A 22,072-nucleotide genomic window follows, 5' to 3' on the forward strand; every position below is an offset into this window, starting at 1 on the left:
ATTCCCTGATGTTTCTGAAATGTTACAAAAATGGGTAATACCAGAACTAAAAGTTGAGATGCTCTAATAATATTGGAATTTCAACATTTCTTTTAAATTTTTGTTTGACTTTATCCATTTCACTCAAAATTTCTAAAGAAAATCATGAATTAAAATGGAATATAAGAATGGATTTGAACTCTAAGCTAACAATGTGATTACATTTTGTTTCTCAGGAACTAGACTATGAAAAGAAAGTGCAAGCACAAGACTCTTTTAAAGGCACCTAAATCCAAGAAGGCAAGATTTAACAAAGAAACCCTAATATAGGGCAAGAGAATAGTAGACATTTTAGTTCTTCTGTTGTGTGGTACCCAGGATCATAGTGGGCAGTATCTTTGATGGATAATTCAGAGAGCTGAACTGTAGGCCTGGGCATCATTAAATCTCTTAAATATGTGAGTTTGGTCAGTTTGGGTTGAGTATAAAATGATTTTGCAATTTTTAAGGTCACAACATACTGCCTTTTTAAGCTATAAACTTTAAAAAACTAACACATACGGCTAAGCCCAAAGAAAACTAAACATTAGAGAAAAACATGTATCAGCTGAGTCAGTTGGCTTTCTCTCTGTGGAGACTGGATACTTGTCAAAAGTCACATCAAATGGGAATATTCAGCCAACAGCAGGACAAAGATGCAATGAAGGAGAAATGTTTGGTGGAAGTAAGAGAAGGGATAGTATTTTGGCAGAAGCTAACACTCTGAAGCTTGAAATCTACCTGGCTAATATTATTCCCTTGTTTACAAAACAGAAATGATCTAAGCCTTTATTTAGTTGGTATATTCCTTTACTATTGCTGCTGCCACAAATTACCACAAATCCCGGGCTTAGAACAATACAAATTTACCATCATACAGTTCTGGAGGTCAGAACTTCAAAGTCAATTTCACTGGCCAAAATCAAGATGGTGGAAGGCTTGTGTTCCTTCAGGAAGATGTAGGAAAGCACCTAGCTCCTTGGTTTGTCCAGCAATTGGTTGCCTGCATTCCTTGGGTTTTGGCCCCTTCCTGCATCTTCAAGTCAGCAGCATAGCACCTTCTGACCTGTCTCTCTGATTTGGAGTGTTGTTTCCACCTTTGCATCCTCCTCTCTGATTCTGACCCCCTCCAATCCCCTCTCCTATGGCCCCTTGGGATTACATTAGGTCCACCTGGATAATCCAGGATAATCTCCCTACCTTGAGATCCTTAACACATCTTAATCACATCTACAAATTCCTTTCTATCATGTAAGGTAGCATGTTCACCCGTTCCAGAGATTAGGACATGGACACCTCTGAAGAGCCATTTTTCAGTCCACTACAGTTTGATAGATGGGTGATATGGGAAGACATTTTGATGGACAAAAATTTCCATTCTTATTTTACTAAAGAGTTTCCATTAAAAAATTTTAAAAAGAAGGAATAATTTGTAAAAGTAGCAATATGGTTAGCTCACAAAAACTTACTGAATGGAGCCATTAGTTTCTGAGGAAACCAATAAAATGGAAACTTACAGTACTCTAAAGGAATATTCATGTGTAGCTAGTCCCAAATTCTATTTTGTCTTTAATTTTAGAGATAGTTGAACTACATGTCTCATATTTTCTTATCCTCACCAGTCCTGACATTAAAAGTGTCTTTATTATATATATATATAATATACTACATATATTGTATGTATATTATATATTTTATATATATATATATATTAAAGATTTTATTTATTTATTTGACAGAGAGAGATCACAAGTAGTCAGAGAGGCAGGCAGAGAGAGAGGAGGAAGCAGGCTCCCTGCTGAGCAGAGAGCCCGATGCGGGACTCGATCCCAGGACCCTGAGATCATGACCTGAGCCAAGGCAGCGGCTCAACCCACTGTGCTACCCAGGCGCCCCTATGTTATATATTTTTTAAGACTTTTATTTTTAAGACTTTCAGGGTCATTCACCATATATAACATAACTGCAACTTCAAATGTTTTGTTGTAATCCATCGCTATGATCCTTTAATTCCCCTCAATGAAACCACATCATAAAGGCACTTTTAATGTCATATATATATATTTTTAATGTATTGTGGCTGGCCCAAAATCTAAATGTTGATGTGTGCCAGATTTTAAAAAATTCATTCTTTTTGTAATCCCAGTGCGTCTTTGAAGGCCATGTTATCAGTGGACAGTCTTTTAGCAAGAATTTCCAAGTCTCACAGTTCAAGTGTTCTGGCTCTTAGGGCCATCTATCTCTTTACATCTCTGCATAATGAAATGCCAACTGAGATAGGATAGCTATAATATAGGAGTTAAATATGGCTTTGTCAATGGTTTAGCTATTGGTTTTTAACTTGTGCTTAAAATAAATCATTATATGGATCAGTTTTCTTGATCTAAGGCATTTGAAAAAGCTATTAATGTGTGTCTCAGGGTGCACCAGAACTATCTTAGGGAGGCTGCATGAAACAATCATATGTTCACAAACTTTCAGAATTACATATACTAAAAAATTTACAAAGTCAAAAATTCACTATTAGAGTCAGTGGAAAACCACAATTCAAAAGTTAACTGATATTTATGACTAGTGATTCTATTTCTAGAACATATACTGAGAATAAATTTTAGTTGTCTTCTACGGTTAGAAAAAATTGCTTATTTTCTTCTATTTCTTTTCTCTTTTTCTTCCTCTTGTTTCTTTTTATATAATCTTCAATCTCCATATTCTAGTTCAAAGTGTGGGGGGTGTCAACCAAGAGTTTCAACTTCCTGTGCAATGGAAAAATGAGGAAGAGGAGAACATATTTTACTAGTAAGTACGGGTCCTTCTAACAGTTTTCTAACATCCACCAGAAGAGTTCTTTCCTGTCATCAATATCTAAGTGCCATACTTTTCTCTGTTTCATTCTCATTGCTATTGTGGGTCCTCCCCACAAAGTGTCTCCACTCTCTTACCGCCACGAAAGCGTCCTCAACAGCCGTGGCAGTTTCTAGGAGTTATCTTCAAGGGTCCCTACATAGCTGATCTGGGTCATATCAAAAAAGCAATCATTTTTCCTCTCCTTCTCATCACTGACACTGCCCATTAAGTGCCAAGAGGCTCTGACGCTACCTCCACTACAGCTCCCTCCTTGTAAGGGCTGGTCCTCTGAAATCACTTCATATCCATGGGACACTGTGCAGAGGCCTCTCTGAGCTCAACAAGAGACATATTTCCTTGGTACTATACACTGCCTCGGTACTTCCTGAGGAGTATGGCCTTGGGATCCCCAAATCTCTCACAGATTATGTGGGGGAAATTACTTCTTTATGCTTCCCCCTATAATCTTTCCTACTATGATACTCAAACATAAATTAAAATGGATAGTGCTAAGAGGAGACCATTTATCTGAGATCATCATCCTAAACTCTGTCTTGAAATTATATAGCATTTGGCACAAAACCCAGCACATAGTAAATGTTCAATAAGTGCTAATTGACAAAAGTCTCTCCTTCTGGTCATTTATGTTCCTTGGAGCTCTATACTTAGCCTATTCTACCTAAGCTAAGCTTTCTTTTCATAAGTTATTCCTTGCTACCCACTCATGAAGTTGAGTAATCAGAAAACCTTGCACAGGATCTTTTCATGGACATTCTTTCATCCGTGAAATGTGAAGCCAGCTCCTCCCTGACTGCCTAACCTAACTGAGCACTCTCTTTCACATTACCATTTTTTTTATTTTTAAAGACTTATTTATTTAAAGATTTATTTATATATACTCAAAGATTGATTTATTTATTTTAGAGAGAGTGTGTGTGCATGAGAGGGGGCAGGGGGAGGAGAGAGGGAGAGGAAGAGAGAGAATCTCAAGCAGACTCCCCACTAAGTGCAGAGCCCAACACAGGGCTTGAACTCACAACCCCAAGATCAGGATCTGAACTGAAATCAAGAGTTGGAGGCTTAACCAACTGACCCATCCAGGCGCCCCACCATTTAATTTTCTTTTATTACTTTATTTCCTACTTTCTCATTTTTTGTTTGTTGTCCTTCGAGAAGGCAAAGATCCTTCCTTTTTGTCTCTAGCATCTGAAACAATACCTAGCACATAGCAGCTATATATTTGATAAATATTTCATGGAACTTCTGTTGTGAATGCTAGAAGTGATAACACTTACACATAGTCTTAGGTAAAAATGACTATAAGTCAAGACCATCACCCTCCCATGAAACATTGTCTCTATGCCCATCATATAGTGCAGAGCCAGGAGAAGTGTGACCTGAAGAATAGCAATAGTAGCAGCATTATCTCTGAGTTTGAAATGCAAATTCTAGGTCTCACTCAAGAACTACTAAATCAGAATCTGTTTTAACAAACTCTCTGGATGAATCTTATGCACATTAAGGTTTCAGAAGCATTGATTGAGGATAATTCTAGGAAAAAATGATTTGATTTCAAAATATGCAGCTCTTCAAATAAATTAATACATGCATAAGAACATTAACACTCTTTACTCAAGGATTGTATACAGCATAATTTTCAGGGCAATCTCTGTCTTAATTAGACCTGAAAAACAGTGTGGAAGAAAAGATACTCATATGAAAACTCCATAATACCAGTTTACCTGGAACACATGCCAAACAGATCCTATTGGCCTCACAGGGCACTACACTCTACTACTTGAGTGGAATCATTTAAACATAGACTTATTGAACGCTCACCATGTCTCACACTCTTTTCTAGACCTGAGGAATACAACGATAAAAGAAGGAAGGGGTACTTGTTCTCTGGAATCTCACAGTCTGATGTTGGAGACAAATAAGCACCGTAACAGAAGAACACAGGTGGTGAAACAGGACTATAAAAGAGGGACCTCACCCCACGTGGGGGCACCAGGGAATGTCATGCCAAAGTGAATCTTGCATCGTGTGTTCGAGTTAGTCAGGGTAAATGGAGGGATAAGGAAAAAAAACCCAATAAAGAGAACAGTGAGCACAAAAATATGAAAGCTGTATGGAAGAGAGATTGGGCATTCCAGAAACAGCAAGGAGAGAAGATGTGGCAAACAATGAGGCTGCTGCAAGTAACCCAGGAGTAGAAGAGGAAGAGCTTCAACAATAGCAGAAGTGGTGGGAATTCATCCAAGCATGATGTACAATACAGAGTTGTAGAATCCAGCTTTGCCAAGTGACTTTGGGCAAGTTAATTTCTCTGTGCCTTATTTTATCCTTCAAATAAAAATGGCGATAATAATAGAGCGGTTATCAGTCTAGAAATATAGTTTTTAAAAAAAAAATGATTGAACTCCCTTGTTTATGTTTTCTGGCATAGGCTTATTGAAGGAAATCAGAGACATAAATCACTTGAGCAGTGCACCACAAAGGCACCAGCATGGATTGAAAGGCTGCATTAGTGAAACATGTTGATTGAAATGCACACATTGAGTCGTACATTACTAATGAGAGAGCATACCTTGAATGCGTAATGCCATTGTAATGTAATCATTCATTTATTTTGTGTATTTGTTTTTCCAGACTCTGTGGTCACATGTTAATACTGACCTCATTGGGCTGCTATGAGGATTAAAAATGAGTCAATTCACAAAAAAAAAAAAAAAAAAAAAAAAAAACCTCTTAGGCAATGAGAGGCTTTTTTCTAAACTCATCGTGTTAACTATTGTATTAAGGGAGTAAAACTGAACTGAAAAATGGAAAGGTCATGAAGAAGAGGTACCAGTCCATGCCCAGGACTGGTAGGAGGGTGGTGCTTATCACTAAGATTTTGAATACAAAAGGATCAAGGCTTCTTTCTTATCTGTGGCTAAGCTTCTACTCATCTGCTTCTACGCCTCACTCCAAAACGACGTCACATTCACTACTGCACTTCTGGACGGAAAAACAGTGATCACCTACTACGTGGCAGGTGCCGAGAATGCCCACAGCTCACAAGCCCAGTATGACCTTTGTCTTCACGGAGGTTGGGTGCGTTAAGTTCGAAATACCTCTGGCATCGACATTTTCCACATTTTGCTAAAACGCGGAGTAGCAGCGGCTGGCCGGGTTACTGCTAGTAAAGAAGGCCAACTGAGAATGCACTGTCCGGCGTATGTGGGGAAGGGGCAGGAAGCGATACAGCCATTAACGGAGGGGGAGAAAGGCGTAAGGGCAGCAGTGTATCGGAGAGACTGAAGTAAAAGGGAGAAGACATTCGGATGAAAGGGAAGAGAAAGTCTCAGCACAGCCACACCCTTTCGATCGTCTCGCTGAACCTGGAACCCACGCCCCAAGTTAAGTTCAAGGACCTCCCCAGCCGGAACCCGTCGCGCGTCTAAACGGACCGCCTCCCCTCAGCTCAGCTCGGCGCGGCGCGGCGCGGCGCGGCGCGGCGCTGTGACGTCAGGGTAGGCGGGATTTCCGCTCCCGGTGACGTCAGAGCAGGAGCGTTGCGGTAGAGCCCGCGGCTTTCTAGGTGCACAGGTGAGGCATTGCCCGCAGTTCGGGGGTACGACTTTGCGCGAGGGCTGACTGGCCAGCGGGCACGTGGGAGCCAGAGCCCTTGCTTTGTGTGGCTCCTCGCAGAGCCGGTGCTGCCCTGGGCCGGACGGTCCGCAGGGGCGTGAACAGCCGTGCTGCGACCGCTCGGGGTTCACAACCACTTTGGTGCTGTCCCAGCAGTCGCTCCTCTGGGCGCAGTACGGGCCATTGATACTGCTAAGTGCAGCCTGGCGGCCGGGCGTCTCACAGCAGCCCTTCGGAGAGGTAGGGGCTGGGATACTGGGCATCTGGCCAGGAGGAGTGACGAGGAGGGGCCAGAGTCTGGCCGGGGTCTCCAAAGAACACAGTTCTTGTACCAGCTTAGCCACTGACTAGCCCTAGACAAGTCACTGTCTTCGCTCCGTGCATCTGTTTCCCCACTTGTCCATCCGCGGGGTCATTAAAGGCTCTTTTGGTTGGATCTCAGGATTTTCGTAGGATCAGCCTCCTCCCCCACGCCTCTCCCAAATTTGTTACGCCAGGTACCCTTGAGAATTGACTCGTGGGCCAGTCTCTGGACTTGACACGCCGCCTCTGACCACATGGTTGCTGTTCCGCCTTGGATGCTCAAGTATCCTTCTGCGGCGTTGGAGCGCCTTGGTCGCTCAGTCGGTGGAGCACCCACTCTTGATTTCAGCTCAGGTCATGATCTCAGGGTGGTAGGATCCAGCGGGGAGTGCAGCTCTGAGCTCAGCGCAGAATCCGCTTGAGATTCTCCTGCTCCTTCTGCCCCTCCCTCTGCTCACGGGTTCTCCGCCCTCTCTAAAATAACTTTTTTTAAGTATTTTTCTGTGGCACCAAGGTCAGAACCGAGCTTGTTCCCCTGAATTTAGAGTGCAGCATGTTGGGGAAATCACAGGCTTCCAGTTGCCTCTACCACTTGGCCTGCATTGTATTTTACAGAAGGCGTCTGTGCCTCAGGTTTTCTCATCTCTATAAAATGGGATACATCAGTATCCATTTGTTAATATTGTATGATTCACTGAGATAATTCATATAGCACTTAAACAGTGTTTTACACACAATAAGCACTTGTGAAATCCCGACTGTTTCGTAATGACACACCCATACCCACAACTCTCTAGATCTTTGCACAGGCACCGGTATTCACAATGCTTTACAATCACCCTTCACCCTGGGACCTTAATTGTATAAATTTTCACTCTTGAGTTTTTTTATTTTTCCACACAAGGTAGGATGAGACATGTATTCTTTGATTCACAAATTCATTTTTTCCCTCAGGAGTAGTAACGGGACACCTGCCTTGTGTCTAGTCTGCCAACCCTGGAACAGTTCCTCGTCTAACATTGGACCGGTAGTTCTTAGCCACTTTCATTCTAAGAACAGATCCCTGTGGAGAAAGTGACAGGTGTAACAAAAAGAAAAAAGAAGCCCAGAAAAGTTAGGAAAATCTCTGGAATCTTTTTTCATGAAAGTTTGTTTTTAAACTTCTTTCTAAAACTAGAAATAAGAATGTCTCTTTTGGACTTTTTTCCCTTCCATTTTTCCACCGAAAGGTAAAGAAGGCTTAAAGACCTATGACCCTCTTCCCAGCATAGGTATATATATGGGGGGGGGGGCAATCAAAGTAACACTGTAGGTGTGCCTCTAAAGTTGGCATTTATTTTAATAACTTAGACCTTTGTAATAGGTGATTTTCTTTTTCTTTCCTAAAAAGCCCATCCTCTTCAGCATTTTCTCGTTTATAGTACTATTATGTTTAGAATATAATATTTAGAATATTGTTAATTCTGAAATCTACTTTAAGTGTACGTCAAAGGAAAATTAGCATATTACTTTTAATGAGTATATTTAATATATAAATAGAGCAGTTCATACAAATTTGTAGAATTCTTGATTTTCACTGATGTCCAGAAGCTGACAGCTGATTTCTGAGACATTAAAAAAATTATTTTGTGTGTGATTACAATACAGTTTGAAGTCATAGTTGATGGCTTAAAATCCCCAAAAGAGTTACAAAAAAAAATTTTTTTTGCCTTTTTCAAGAAAAGGGAAGATAATTCTGCAAGTTTATCATGAGTGTCATACATGCTTCAGTTTTGATATTTCCTCAGTGAGGGTGATGGACTTTATATTCATCATAGAATTTTATCCAGTTACACAGGTTGAGAAGAATCTCACTGGAGGTTAGTATGCAGTCATTAAAATAGCAAAATCTAATGAAATATAAAAGTTTTTAAAAAATTATAAAATTGCTGGCCTCATGGCCACTTATCAAGCAAGAGCAAGAAACTGTTGCTCAAATTTTGGTATAATGTGCATCGTGCCTATTCCTTCTCTGACTTTCCCCTACGATATTATATTATTTTTTTCTTTTGATTCTGCAATTTCAGAGTGATATGTGACTGGAAAATACTGGAATAGGAGTCAGAAGGCTATAGAATTGATTTTGCCATTTAAAAGCCCTATAATCTTGGACAAATAATATTACAACAGTGGTCCTGCCTGTTTTGCAGGCATTGTTAAGGTCAATGAGAAGGATGAGAATGTACTTCACAAATGAAAAGAACTACCAAAAAAAAAAAAAGTGGTTTTGTTGCTGTTGGTGAGATGACCATCAAGTCAACATAGAAAACGATTACTTCTCCAAATATGTTATTTGGAGAAAGATGGAATAGATACAAATCTAATAGTTATAGCAGACTAAAAACGATTCTGTTCATGCATCTGTAGTATGTGTTGATTCTCAGCAGTGTGTTTTGAAGCTTACATGGGTTGTGTGGTAGATTCCCCCAAGTTTTTCTCTTTAATTCCCCTTAGAGCAATTGCAATTAAATAAATACATGTGTAGTTTTAATTTTCTGATTTTGAAATAATTATATATTAACAGGAAGTTGCAAAAAAAATGTACAAGGAGGTCCCCATTTGCTATTCAACTAACCTTCCCCAGTGGTAGCATCTTGTATAACTATAGTACAATTTTAAAATCAGAAGGTTGGCATTAATATATCCACAGAATTTACTGAGATTTCCTCCATTTCACAAGCACTCATTTGTGTGTGTATACACGTATATAGCTCCATATAACCAACCATCTCATCCCACCCCAATCCCTAACTGCTGGCAATACTAGTCTGTTCTCCAACGCTACAATTTTGCTATTTCAAGAGTGTATGTAGTGTAAACATAATCATATAGTATATAAATTTTTTTGAAATTTCCTTACATTGCATAATTCCTTTGGGATCCATTCAAGTTGTTTAGTGTGTCAATAATTTGTTTCTTTTTGTTGCTGAGTAGTATTCTGTGGTATGATCGTACCATTTTTAACCATTTCACTTGTTGAAGGACATTTGGGTTGTGTCCAGTTCCAGGCTATTACAATTACAACTGCTATGAACCTTTAAGGTTTTTGTGTGAATATGTTTTTATTTCTCTGGGATAAATGCCCAAGAATGTAATTCCTGGGTCATATGGTATGTATTTAGTTAATTAATATGATCATATGCTTTTTCTTCTTTAGCATTTTGATATGGTGGATTATTTTGATTAATTTTTGAATGTTAACCATACCTGGAATAGGTCCCACTTGATCATGGTATATAATACTTTTTACACATTGCTGGATTCTTTTTGCTAATATTTTATTAATATATAGATATGAGAGATATTGGTATATAGTTTTCTTTTCTGTGTGCTATCTTTGGTTTTGTCTTTATCAGCATACTAGTATTCTTTATTCTTTAGAGTCTTTAATGGTAAACCTGTATTTCATGTCTGATATTAGTAATTTGTGCCTTCTCTCTATCTTTCTCAGTGAAGTTTTATTTTTTTATTGGTCTTTAATTCATTTTTCTCTACTTCCAATTTTACTGATTTTTGCTCTGATATTTTTCACTTTCTTCTCTTCTTGCTTTAGGCTTATTTTACTTTTTTTCTCTAGTTTCTTCATTATCATTGAAACCTTTCTCATTTCTGATGTTAGCATGTAGTGCTATAGATTTCCCTCTCAACATGATTTTTGTTGCGTCTCACATATTTTTATATGTTGTATTTTCATTTTCCCTGAGTTTTATTGATTCTTAAAATTTCCTTTGAAACTTCCTCTTTGACCTGTAGATTATGTAGAAGTATGTTCTTTAGTTTCTGAGTATTTGGAGATCTGTCTTGTCTTTCTATTATCTTAAAGACATAAGCTATATGATTTTTATTATTTTATATTTACATATGTTGTATAACCCAGAATATGGTGTATTTTGGTGAGTGTTCCATGGGCACTTGGAAAGAAGGCCTGTTCTGCTGTTGTTGGATGCCAGTTACATGTCAATAACATCCTGTTGGTTGATGCTGTTGTTCCATTCTTCCACACATTGTTAATTGTCTATCTAGTAGTTCTTTTCATTGCTGAGAGATTCCCAGCTATAACTGTGCATTTTTCTCTTTTTCTTTTCAGTTATATTAGTCTTTGCTTTATGTATTTTGAATATCTCTTTTTCGTTGCATATACAAGTTGTCTTTTGGTGGAGTAATCCTTTTATCATTATGACCTGTCTCTCCTTATCCACTTATTTTCTTTGCTGTAAAGTCCACTTTTTCTGACAGTAAGATAGCCAGTGTTGCTTTAAAGAAATAATGTTAGCACAATATATCTTTTTTCATTCTTTTATCTTCAGGATATCCCATCATGTTTGAAATGAGTTTCCTATAGACAATATATAACTTGGTTATATTTCTTTTTAAATCCTTAATACCAATCTCTGCCTTTCAACTTGTATAATTAGACCATTTATATTTAAAGTAATTATAGATTACTGTTAGGGCTTAATTCAGCCATTTTATTTTTTGTTTTCTGGGTTTTTCCTCTTATTTCCTTTCTGTTTCTCTTTTTTTGCCTTCTTGTAGCCTACTTGAATATATTTTAGAATTCCATTTAGGGTCACCTGGGTGACTCATTCAGTTAAATGTCTGACTCTTGATTTCAACTTAGGTCATGATTGCTGGGTCGTGAGATCAGCACCCCCCACTGCCCATTCCTCTGTTGGGCTGCATGATGATCCAGGAGCTTGTTTGGGATCCTTTCTCCCCCTCTCCCTCTGCCCCTCCCTGCCCCACTTGCACTTGTGCTCTCTCTTTCTCTTTGCCTCTAAAAAATATTCCATTTGACTTATTTATAGTGTTTTTGAGTTTATTGCTTAGTATACTGTTTTTTTAGTGATTGCCCTAGATATAGCAGTATATGTAAATAATGTAAAAATGGCCTACTAGCATTGATAGTTTACCACTTCAAGTGAAATTGAGAAATCTTACATTTAGATCCTTTTACCCTCTCTACTTTTTATATGTAATTGTCATATTTCCTCTATATACACTGAGCACTACATCAAATGATGCTATAACTTTTACTTCATTCATCAAATATAATTTAAGAAATTCATAAGGAGAAGGATAGTCCCTTATATTAACCACTGCTTTTAATCATTCCATTGTTCTTCCTTTTTTGAAGTTAAACTTTATTCATTTATTTCTTTCTGTTTGGAGAATTCCTAAGAATAGGTTTGTTAGGGACCGATTCCTTTAGTTTTTCTCTGTTTGGGATTATCTTTATTTCCTCTTCATTTCTGAGGGGTCATTTTTACTGATACGGAATTTGAGTTGACAGTTATTTTTCTTAAGTACTTGAAAAAATGTTGTGCCACATTTTCCTGGCCTCCCTGATTTCTAATGAGAAATCTGACATTCAAATTATTGTTCCCCTGTAGATACTGGGTCATTTCTCTATCTGCTTTTAAGATTTTTTTCCTTGTTTTGGTTTTCTGAAGTTTGACTATAAGGTGCTTTTATTTCTGTAGTCAAGAAGCTCCCATAAGTATGAAAATTTATTAGATGAAAAATAATGTATTTTAATTCAATGGGGGAGAAAAGAGGGTTTCCATATTAAATGGTATTAGCACATGTAGCTCTCTTTCTGAAAGAAAATGATAGATACTTATGTAGGTGGATTAAAAGCTTAAGTGTGAACACTAGAATAATAAAAATGAAAATAAACATCTAGGACATTGTATGTAAAATACAGGAGCCAAGAAAAGTGTTGCGGTCAGTGGTATACAAACTGCTCTTACAAGCCAATAAGAAAAAGATAAATAACCCATTTGAAACATGGGCATAGAATATAAATAGACAGTTCACAAAAGAAAAAGTTCAAAAGCCCAGCAAACATGAAAAGATGTTTAAATGCACTAGCTGCCAAGGAAATGCAAACTGAAGAGTGAGTTATTTTATTCCCTGAAGACTTAAAAATAGTGGTACCACTTATTAATGATAGGATTACAGAGGGAAAAGATGCCTTCCTAGATTGCTAGAGGAAATGTGATTCTTATAGTCTTTTTGGAAAGCAATCTGGCAATACCAATTAAAATTCTACCAAGTAATTCCACACTTGGGAATCTGGCCATTAGAAACAAAAGAACTGGTATATATGGATATATGTAAAAACAGGGAGATTTAAGAGTAAAATTCATTACCAGCCCCTAACTTACTGTGACACTGTCCCAGTACACTGGGAACTAATTGAGAACCTGTCAGCAGGGAAATGGTCACATGAATTACAGTGTATCCATATTATACAACCATTAAAAATAATGAATTAGAGTTATACTATTTGACTTGGCAGGGTTTTCATGTGTTATTAAGTATGAGAGCAAAATGCATTGAAGTGTATATAATATGCTTCTATTTATCAAATACTGACAACTCATATTTATCAAAATGTATATAGATGCTTATGTATATTTGTAATTATAGAAGAACATGAGTTAATGACATGAGTTTCCAAGTGATATGCATGGATGTGAAAAGAAGTAGAGATGAGGCATGTAAAAGATTAAAAAATAATCGACTAATTATAAAAATCCCAGCATATATTATATCTCATTTATCCATTCAAACGAAATTGTATATAGATAGATAGATAGAGATAGAGATTTATGTAAAATTTCTCAAAGAACATGACCTCTGGAGTCATTCTGGGTTCAAATTCAGGCTCTACCACCATCCAGTTTACTAGTTGTTACATAATTTCCATGGTATCAGTCAGTTTTCTTCTCATTTGTTTTGTTGGGGTAGAGGGAGGAAACAATAGTATGCATCTCTTAAGATTGTTGTCAGGATTAAGTGGTACAACATTTATAAAGTGTTTAGCACAATGCCTGGTTTACAGAAAGTTCTCTTAAAATTTCTTATTATTTCCTTATCTCTCTTGCTCTTTGACACTTACATATTTTTTTTTAAATTTTTTTTTTTTTAAGATTTTACTTATTTATTTGACACAGAGAGATCACAAGTAGGCAGAGAGGCAGGCAGAGAGAGAGAGAAGGAAGCAGGCTCCCTGCTGAGCAGAGAGCCCGATGCGGGACTTGATCCCAGGACCCTGAGATCATAACCTGAGCCGAAGGCAGCGGCTTAACCCACTGAGCCACCCAGGCGCCCGACACTTACATATTTTTAAAAATTCATTACCAGCCCCTAACTTACATGAGGCATCCCCCCCCCCCCGTGGCTTACAGGACTTTACATATCTTCTTAGTTCATGTATTTCATATTGTTCCTTTTCATTCTTTTGCTGGCTTCTTTTTTTCTTGCTTAGGATATCCCTCCCCACACTGCCCCCCACCCCCCACCCCACCCCACCCCCCGCATTCTAGCAGGAACTGTCTGTCAAAGAATCTCTTGAGTTACGTGACTGGGTGAATAATGTACTCTGTGTGATGACAGAGAAATCTGGATATAGGGTCTGTAGAGTTGATTTTTAAAACAAGATGATTTTTATTTTTGGCACTTATAAAAGTTTGATGCGTCTGTGAGGCACCCAGATAAAAACGCTTAGTAGTCAGTGTTGGGTCCATGGTCAAAGGAGCGAGACTGATACAAAGTGAAGGTCAAGCAAAGCTTTATTTCGCTCCAAGCATCAAGAATCAAACTGACCGGCCAGGGCCGTCTCTTGCAAAGAGGCAACAACCCTCTGCCTTACAGACTAGCTTTTAAGGGTAAAGGCCATGTGGTTGGGCCTGGCCACGCACAGGTGGCCAATGAGATTGTAACACAGAGAAAGCTGCACAGTCCTGCTAGGTCACACATAAGTGACTAAGTGAATTACAATTTGCCCTATAGTAGGTATCTGAACTGGCCTATCACCTTGGTGAGAATGGGCGCCCAAAAGGTACCCAAAGGGCGGGGCCTTGTACTCCTTGGTAGCTAGGAGACACTATGCACCCCCACTGATTGAATACCTCCACCTGGTCTGACCCATCCTTGTATTTGGGCTTTGTTACCTGGGAATGGTTTCCAGGACTTGTTTTTAAGTAAGTTCCCTAAGTGGGGTGGGGAGTGGGCAGGGGCAGGGGCAGGATGGAGCTGCTCTGGCTAAATAGGCCTTTACTTACAGTTAGTACTCAAAGGAAGAAGAGGACCCAAGGCAGAACCTTTGGGTTCAGGGAGTTAGGGAGAAAAGTGTTCTCATTGAGAATGGGGAGGCATCAGTGAAGCCATAGTAAGGGAGCTCTTTAGGAAGGAGCTGGGCAAATCTTCTCTCTACTGTGATGTTCTGGAGCTTTAGTTCTGTGGTTCCCACTGTTTTCTGGTCTTGTCCCTTATTTTCTTGAAACTTACTATGTTTGTAACTGAATCAACTTCCTTTCCTGCAACTAACTTCCCTTCCCTGGTAGTTCCTCTTTATGTGAGTAGTGCTTCCATTCTTCTCATATTTAGCATCAGAATCCGAGTCATCTTTGTCACATCCCTTCCTTGGCTTCTCATACAGAGTCATTACTGAGACTTGAGTCTCACATTCACTCCTTTATTCCCACCCTCATTTCCTGCTTAGGTTATTTTGATATTTTCAAACTTTAGTGTAGTCATCTTTTTTTTCCTGTCTTTCACTATCTTTTTAAAAGAACTACATCCTTCCCCATTTTATTTTATTTAAATTCAATTAGCCAACGTATAGTACATCATTAGTTTCAGGTGTAGAGTTCAGTAATTCATCAGTAACACAGAAGACCCGGTGTGCATCACATCACATGCCCTCCTTAATGCCTATCCCCAGTTACCCCATCCCTCCACCTACCCCCGTCCAGCAACCCTCAGTTTATTTCCTACAGTTAAGAGTCTCTCATGGTTTGTCTCTCTCTCTGATTTCTTCCCCTTCAGTGTTAACGCCCTTCCTTTATGATCCTCTGCACTGTTTCTTATATTCCACCTATGAATGAAACCGTATGATAATTGTCTTTCTCCAATTCACTTATTTTACTCAGCATAATACCCTCCACCCATCCACGTTGATGTAAATGATAAGATTTCATCCTTTCTGATGGCTGGGTAGTATTTCGTTGTATGTGTATATGCATATGTATACACACACCACATTTCTTTTTTCATTCCTCTGTTGATGGACATCTGGGCTTTTTCCGTAGTTTGGCTGTTCTGGACATTGCTGCTGTAAACACTGGGGTGCAGGTGCTCCTTTGGATCACTACATTTGTATCTTTGGGTTAAATTAAATTATCTTTGGGGTAAATACCTAGTAATGTAGTTGTTGGGTCTTAGGGTCACATTTTAACTTCTTGAAGAACCTTCATACTGTTTTCCAAAGTGGCTGCACCTGCTTGCATTCCCACCAACAGTATGAGGGTTCCCCTTTCTCCACCTCCTCACCAACAATGGTTGTTTTCTGACTTGTTAATTTTAGCCATTCTGATGGGTGTGAGATGATATCTCATTGTGGTTTTGATTTGTATTACACAAGTTTAAAAAAAAACTTTCTTAGACAATTGTCTTTGATCTCACTGATAAGAGGAATCTGAAAAACAAGACAGGATCATAGGGGAAGGGAGGGAAAAATTAAACAAGACAAAACCAGAGAGGGAGACAAACCATGAGACTCTTAATCTCAGGAAACAAACTGAGGGGTGCTGGAGGGGAGGGGGATGGGACAGATGGGGTGGCTAGGTGATGGACTCTGGGGAGGGTATGTGCTATGGTGAGTGCTGTGAATTGTGTAAGCCTGAAGAATCACATACCTGTACTGAAACAAATAATACATTATATGTTCATTTAAAAAGATCATTCAGGTGTTGAGAACCATACATATGTGTGCATGTGCATATGTGTGTTTCACTTAATAGATATATATTCATTAATCTTTGAATGGCTTGATGAGTCTTGGCTACCAGCTAAACTAAATTGTGATTTTATATTTAAAAACAAACAAACAACCTTTCTTACGTGGATGCATAAAGCGGAATTCTTCTTTTTTTCTTTTTTTTTTTTTAATTTCTTTTCAGCATAACAGTATTTGTTGTTTTTGCACCACACCCAGTGCTCCATGCAATCCGTGCCCTCCCTAATACCCACCACCTGGTTACCCCAACCTCCCACCCCCCGCCACTTCAAAACCCTCAGATTATTTTTCAGAGTCCATAGTCTCTCATGGTTCACCTCCCCTTCCAATTTCCCCCAACTCCCTTCTCCTCTCCATCTCCCCTTGTCCTCCATGCTATTTGTTATGCTCCACAAATAAGTGAAACCATATGATAACTGACTCTCTCTGCTTGACTGATTTCACTCAGCATAATCTCCTCCAGTCCCATCCATGTTGCTACAGTTGGGTATTCATCCTTTCTGACAGAGGCATAATACTCCATAGTGTATATGGACCACATCTTACTTATCCATTTGTCCCTTGAAGGGCATCTTGGTTCTTTCCACAGTTTGGTGACTGTGGCCATTGCTACTATAAACATTGGGGTACAGATGGCCCTTCTTTTCACTACATCTGTATCTTTGGGGTAAATACCCAGTAGTTAAAGCGGAATTCTTTTTTTTCCCCCAGGGCCATCATTTTTATTTTATTTTATTTTAATTTACTTTATTATTTTGTTTATTTATTTATTTATTTTAAAGCGGAATTCTTAATTGAGTAGCCAAAATGAAATGCACACATTATTTGGATTTGGATGCCGAAACTAAATGAGACTCATAACTCCAATTTCAGGTATTTGTGGTCATTAGTATAGCCTCATTGTTTTCACTGGCTGACTTTATAATAAATAAATATTATAAATTTGAACCTCTAAAATTCATACTCATCAAATGCTTTTCTGTTTTTTATATTGTCTTGGTTCGTGTGAGATTTAATCAGAAAAAAATTTTACTAAATAAGATTATACTCATCAGTATAAACAGATGAATACCTATTTTAAGTGAGGCTTGCTTTAGCTGTATACATTGTAGCCACACTTGGTTTTTATCCCGCCTAAGTCTCTATGTGTATCAACACTGATTTCCTTGGAGATTGCTTGTAGGCCGGGACTGTAGGTGGAGCCATCAGCCTCTAGTATATTATGTAATTAGAACACATTGTCTCTTCTTCATCAGACACTTGTTTGCAAACTGAATTACCTTGGATTATTGGGTAAGGAAGAATTTGAATTCTCATACTCTAAGGTTTCCTTTGCCCTTTTTTTGTTTTGCTTTTTGGGGCAGTGTAGGATTGATTCAGAAACATAAGAGTGAAGTAAAATAAAAAGTTGTTTTATAATACACAGGTTTACTCTATGTTTCCCAGCTGGATTTTATTTGAGGTATTTTAGAGGTGTAGTCACTTTTTGCTTGTTTTCCAAACTCTATAGCCTGCGTTTGAGTTTCATATCTGTTTGAATTCTCATTAATTTTGTGGCTTGTCAAACTCCAGAGACGTTATTTGCTTAACAGTAAGGGTTTATGAGTTGAATATAGTTCATAACTTGAGATTCTCTTCTGGTGCAAGTATTTAGTTTAGCCACTATCTTCTCTGATGGTGTTTTACTAGAAGGCAGTATAGAACAGCTAAATCTAATATTGTTTCCAACATTTTATAAATGTCAGGAGACCTTTATAAATGTATTTTGTGACAGTTCAAGAGATTGGACTTACAGTGACATTTATTAGTAAACTAAAAGTCCTTAAGAAAATGTGAGGTGATAACTTTTATTTATTTTAAATAAAGAGGAGTTCCCATATTTTGAGTGAGAAATTTTTTATTTTCTAAGTAGTTTTATTTAAGAGGGTTTTAGACTTTTGGTCACATATGGAGGTTGGAATATGTTTATTTCTTCTTCATTCCTAAATGCAATAAAAACATGGTAATAAGGGCATAACTGAAGAAAGTGTATGAGGCAACATAATATCTGACTAGAGAAGCGAGGAATTAGAAATATTAGAAAGCAGATGGAGAAATTTTCACCATGTAGCAGAGCTGAGCAGTTTTGATTGAACATAACAGTGATCAAAAGATTGAACTATAATTTATCTAATCATTCCCCTTAATGTTGAGTCATATATAGCATGTTCAGTGTCTGTATAATGAATTATCATAATTTATATAACCGTTCTCCCAATAATGACCACTGAAGTTTTTTCAGCTCTTCAGTGTTGTAAATAGCATTCCATGCATTTGTTCTTTGAAAAAGTAGTTTAGATTTCCTTTTTCAACTTGTTTCCCAAAAATTATTGAGTCAGACTTTATGTCTTATGGATATTGCCCCATTCTGCCAGATTGCTTTCCAAAGGCCGTTCTCAATGTGGGATCTCTGGTGTCACTACATTCTAGCTACTATTGTGCTTGCCTTAATTAAGGTAGGTGTCAGGTGGGTGGTGCTTGCAGTTGATTGTTGACTGTTACTTGCAGTTGATTGTTGAAAGACATGAATAGCAAGTGTACAGATGACTAGGTGAAGTTTACCTGGCTTCCTTATGTTGACTTATGATAATGACAGGTGCTATGAGCTTAGAGGAAGAGGAATTTTCCTTTATTTGAGATGTTCAGGGAAGTCTTCAAATAGGAAGTAGAATTAGAGCTCCTTCTAAAATGGCAAAGATTTGAAGAGAAAAATTTGGATAATCAATGAAAGATATATTAGTCTAGATCCATTCAGGGGACAGAAACCACACAGTAACTTAAATAGTTAATCTACCATAAGGAATTACTAGGCTGTGGAAGAAGAGAAACTCTAAAGTTCCTGTATAAAGAAAACTCTCTTAAAGATACCCTAGGGCTGAGGGAGAGTACCCAGGAAAGGACAAACATAGAGTGTGGGTTTCGATCTCATTGAAGAAGGTGTGGTTGCAGGTATGTGGTAGAGAAATTTGGTGGTTGCCTGCACCAGAGCTGGCCAGCAGTCACTGTGTTGGCAGGTGAACCAAGCCTGGTGAGAGGTTGTACAGAGTGAATCAGGGAGCTGGTGCCGGTGTGAGGTCAGGAGCGAGTGGCTCCTGTGTTGGAAGGGCCGCAGTAAACACTCTGGGATCCAGGTGAGTTGAGACTGCTAAGCAGGTTCAGAGGAAGTTGGGGCACTGCCTTGGGTATTGCTAGCATGGAATGTTACAGAAGTTTCCCTCTTAAGCAACTCAGAGCTCTATTGGGCAAGGCAGTTCCAGGCTGCTATGTGGGACCAGGGTCGGGTAGCTAGTTCTTTAGTGTGCCCGTGGGCTGAGCAGAGCGTGCAGGGAGCAGCCCCCTGGTCTGAGGTACACACCTGTGTTCCCTGGGGCTCTGACTGTATTACTGCCATTGCTGCCCGAGCAGAGAGCTAGAGAAGGACCAGCTAAATGCTGGAGAAAGCTGTATCCTGTAGGCACCTTGGCACTAGAGCAGGGTATTTTTTCAATCTTGGTGCTATTGACCTTTTGGGCTAGTTAATTCTTCGGTGCAAGCACTACCCTCAGCACTGCAGGATGTTAGGCAACCCCGCTGGCTAACCTGACCTTGGCTCACACTCCCGTTGAGTCTTTCAGTTCACTGAAGACATGTCTTCCTGTTTTCCCTTACTCTTGTGGTTTAATTTTGTGCGTGTGCGTCATCCTATAATCCAGAATAGTTGACTAGTCTTATACCTCCTGTATTTGCTTATATATACTGAAATTTGCCTTTTTAAAAAATCTTGAATATTGCCTTTGGCTCAAAGCTTTACCTTTTAGTAACTCACTATATTGTTTTTACCCCTCTTATTTAGAAATGGACTCGGAAATCAAGGAAGAAGTTCCTGTGCATGAAGAATTTATTTTATGCTGTGGAGTTGAAACCCAGGTTCTAAAATGTGGGCCCTGGACTAACCTCTTCAATGAGCCAAGAGCCAACAAACCTAAGCTGCTTATTTTTATTATTACAGGTAAGTTTAAAAATCTGGATAAGGCGTCTTACTGTAGATACAGTAAATTTTTCAGATTTTAAAGAGAAATTGATAAATTATAGAAAACTGTGTGGAAGGAAATAAAATCACTCAAATCATTGGTAACAACTACCCTTTGTCCTTCAATGGCTGGGCTTTATGTTTTTCTTTGCATTTATATTATGTATGTTATGTTGTCTATTATATATATTTTAAATCATAATTGGAAGTATACTATACATATAGTTTTATAATCCACTTTTTAAAATTTCTTAGTGGGGCACCTGGGTGGTTCAGTTGGTTAAGCCTCTGCCTTCAGCTCGGTCATAATCTCAGATCCTGGGATTGAGCCCTGCATCAGGCTTTCTGCTCAGCGGGCAGCCTGCCTTCCTCTCTCTCTCTGCCTGCCTCTGCCTGCTTGTGATCTCTCTCTCTCTGTCAAATAAATAAGTAAAATCTTTTAAAAAAAAAAAAAAAAGGCACCTGGGGGATGCCTGGGTGGCTCATTTGGTTGAACGACTGCCTTCAGCTCAGGTCATGATCCTGGAGTCCCAGGATCGAGTCCCACATAGGGCTCCCTGCTTGGTGGGGAGGGAGTCTGCTTCTCCTGCTGACCTCTCTCCTTTCATGCTCTCTCTCTCTCTCTCAAATAAATAAATAAAATCTTTAAAAATAAATAAATAAATAAATAAAATTTCTTAGTATTTAGAGTAATTAAAATTATCACATGTTTGACAGTTTTCTTCACAGTTATTTCTGCCTCATTCCAAGATGATTAAGTTTACTGTAGAACCTTTATTTATCCTGAGATTCGGCAGCTGGATCACTTGTGACTTTTGCTGGATCACTATCAATAGAATGTTAGGTAGGGGTAGATGCTTGCTTGTAGGTATTCAGAGTTCTTTTAAAATTGTGAGTTAGGACATATTTATATCACCTGGAAAGATCAAAAGTAAAACTGTAAATATGATCGTACCATATATAGCTAAGTCAGTGGGGTATTATGATTGCATTTCTTTTTCTTTTCTTTTCTTTTCTTTTTTTTAACAACTTTATTTATTTATTTAAGAGAGAGAGAGAGAGAGAGAGATAGCAAGAAAGAGGATGAGCAGGGAGGAGAGGGAGAAGCAGGGTCTCCCCAGAGCAGAGAATCTGACGCAGGGACCCTGGGATCATGACCTGAGCCCAAGGCAGATGCTTAACTGACTGAGCCAGCCAGGCACACCACATTTCTTGTACATTTTTTCTTGTTTGTTCTCCCTAGGTCAATGATTGTCTTATTTGCATAGTTTTATATTTTTGCATCACTAATTTATCCTAAAATTGTTCTCTAGGAAATGGGGGAAAAATCCTCTTACTGCGTTTGAGTAATCAGTCAGGTCTTGTTTTTTTCT

At 38.6% G+C, this 22,072-nt stretch overlaps 1 protein-coding gene across 5 annotated transcripts in view; it reads left to right on the top strand.

Annotated features, from left to right (window-relative positions):
- Nucleotides 1-6,388: 6,388 nt before the first annotated feature.
- The window catches only part of LDAH (lipid droplet associated hydrolase), a 109,477-nt gene continuing 93,793 nt past the window's right edge, over nt 6,389-22,072 (top strand). Inside the window, exons 1-2 of one of the 5 annotated variants that reach the window (XM_044262007.1) lie at nt 6,389-6,459; nt 20,523-20,678. In XM_044262007.1, the coding sequence (XP_044117942.1) occupies nt 20,525-20,678 (154 nt within the window). In that variant the 5' untranslated portion in view covers nt 6,389-6,459; nt 20,523-20,524. Of the gene's footprint in view, nt 6,460-6,617; nt 6,742-17,910; nt 17,945-19,798; nt 19,822-19,934; nt 20,038-20,522; nt 20,679-22,072 lie in introns of those variants that run through there. The other 4 variants (XM_044262009.1, XM_044262008.1, XM_044262010.1 and 1 more) reach the window with 4 other exon arrangements.

This window comes from Neovison vison, chromosome 8 (assembly GCF_020171115.1).
Source record: "Neovison vison isolate M4711 chromosome 8, ASM_NN_V1, whole genome shotgun sequence".
NCBI classification, from domain to species: Eukaryota; Metazoa; Chordata; class Mammalia; order Carnivora; family Mustelidae; genus Neogale; species Neogale vison.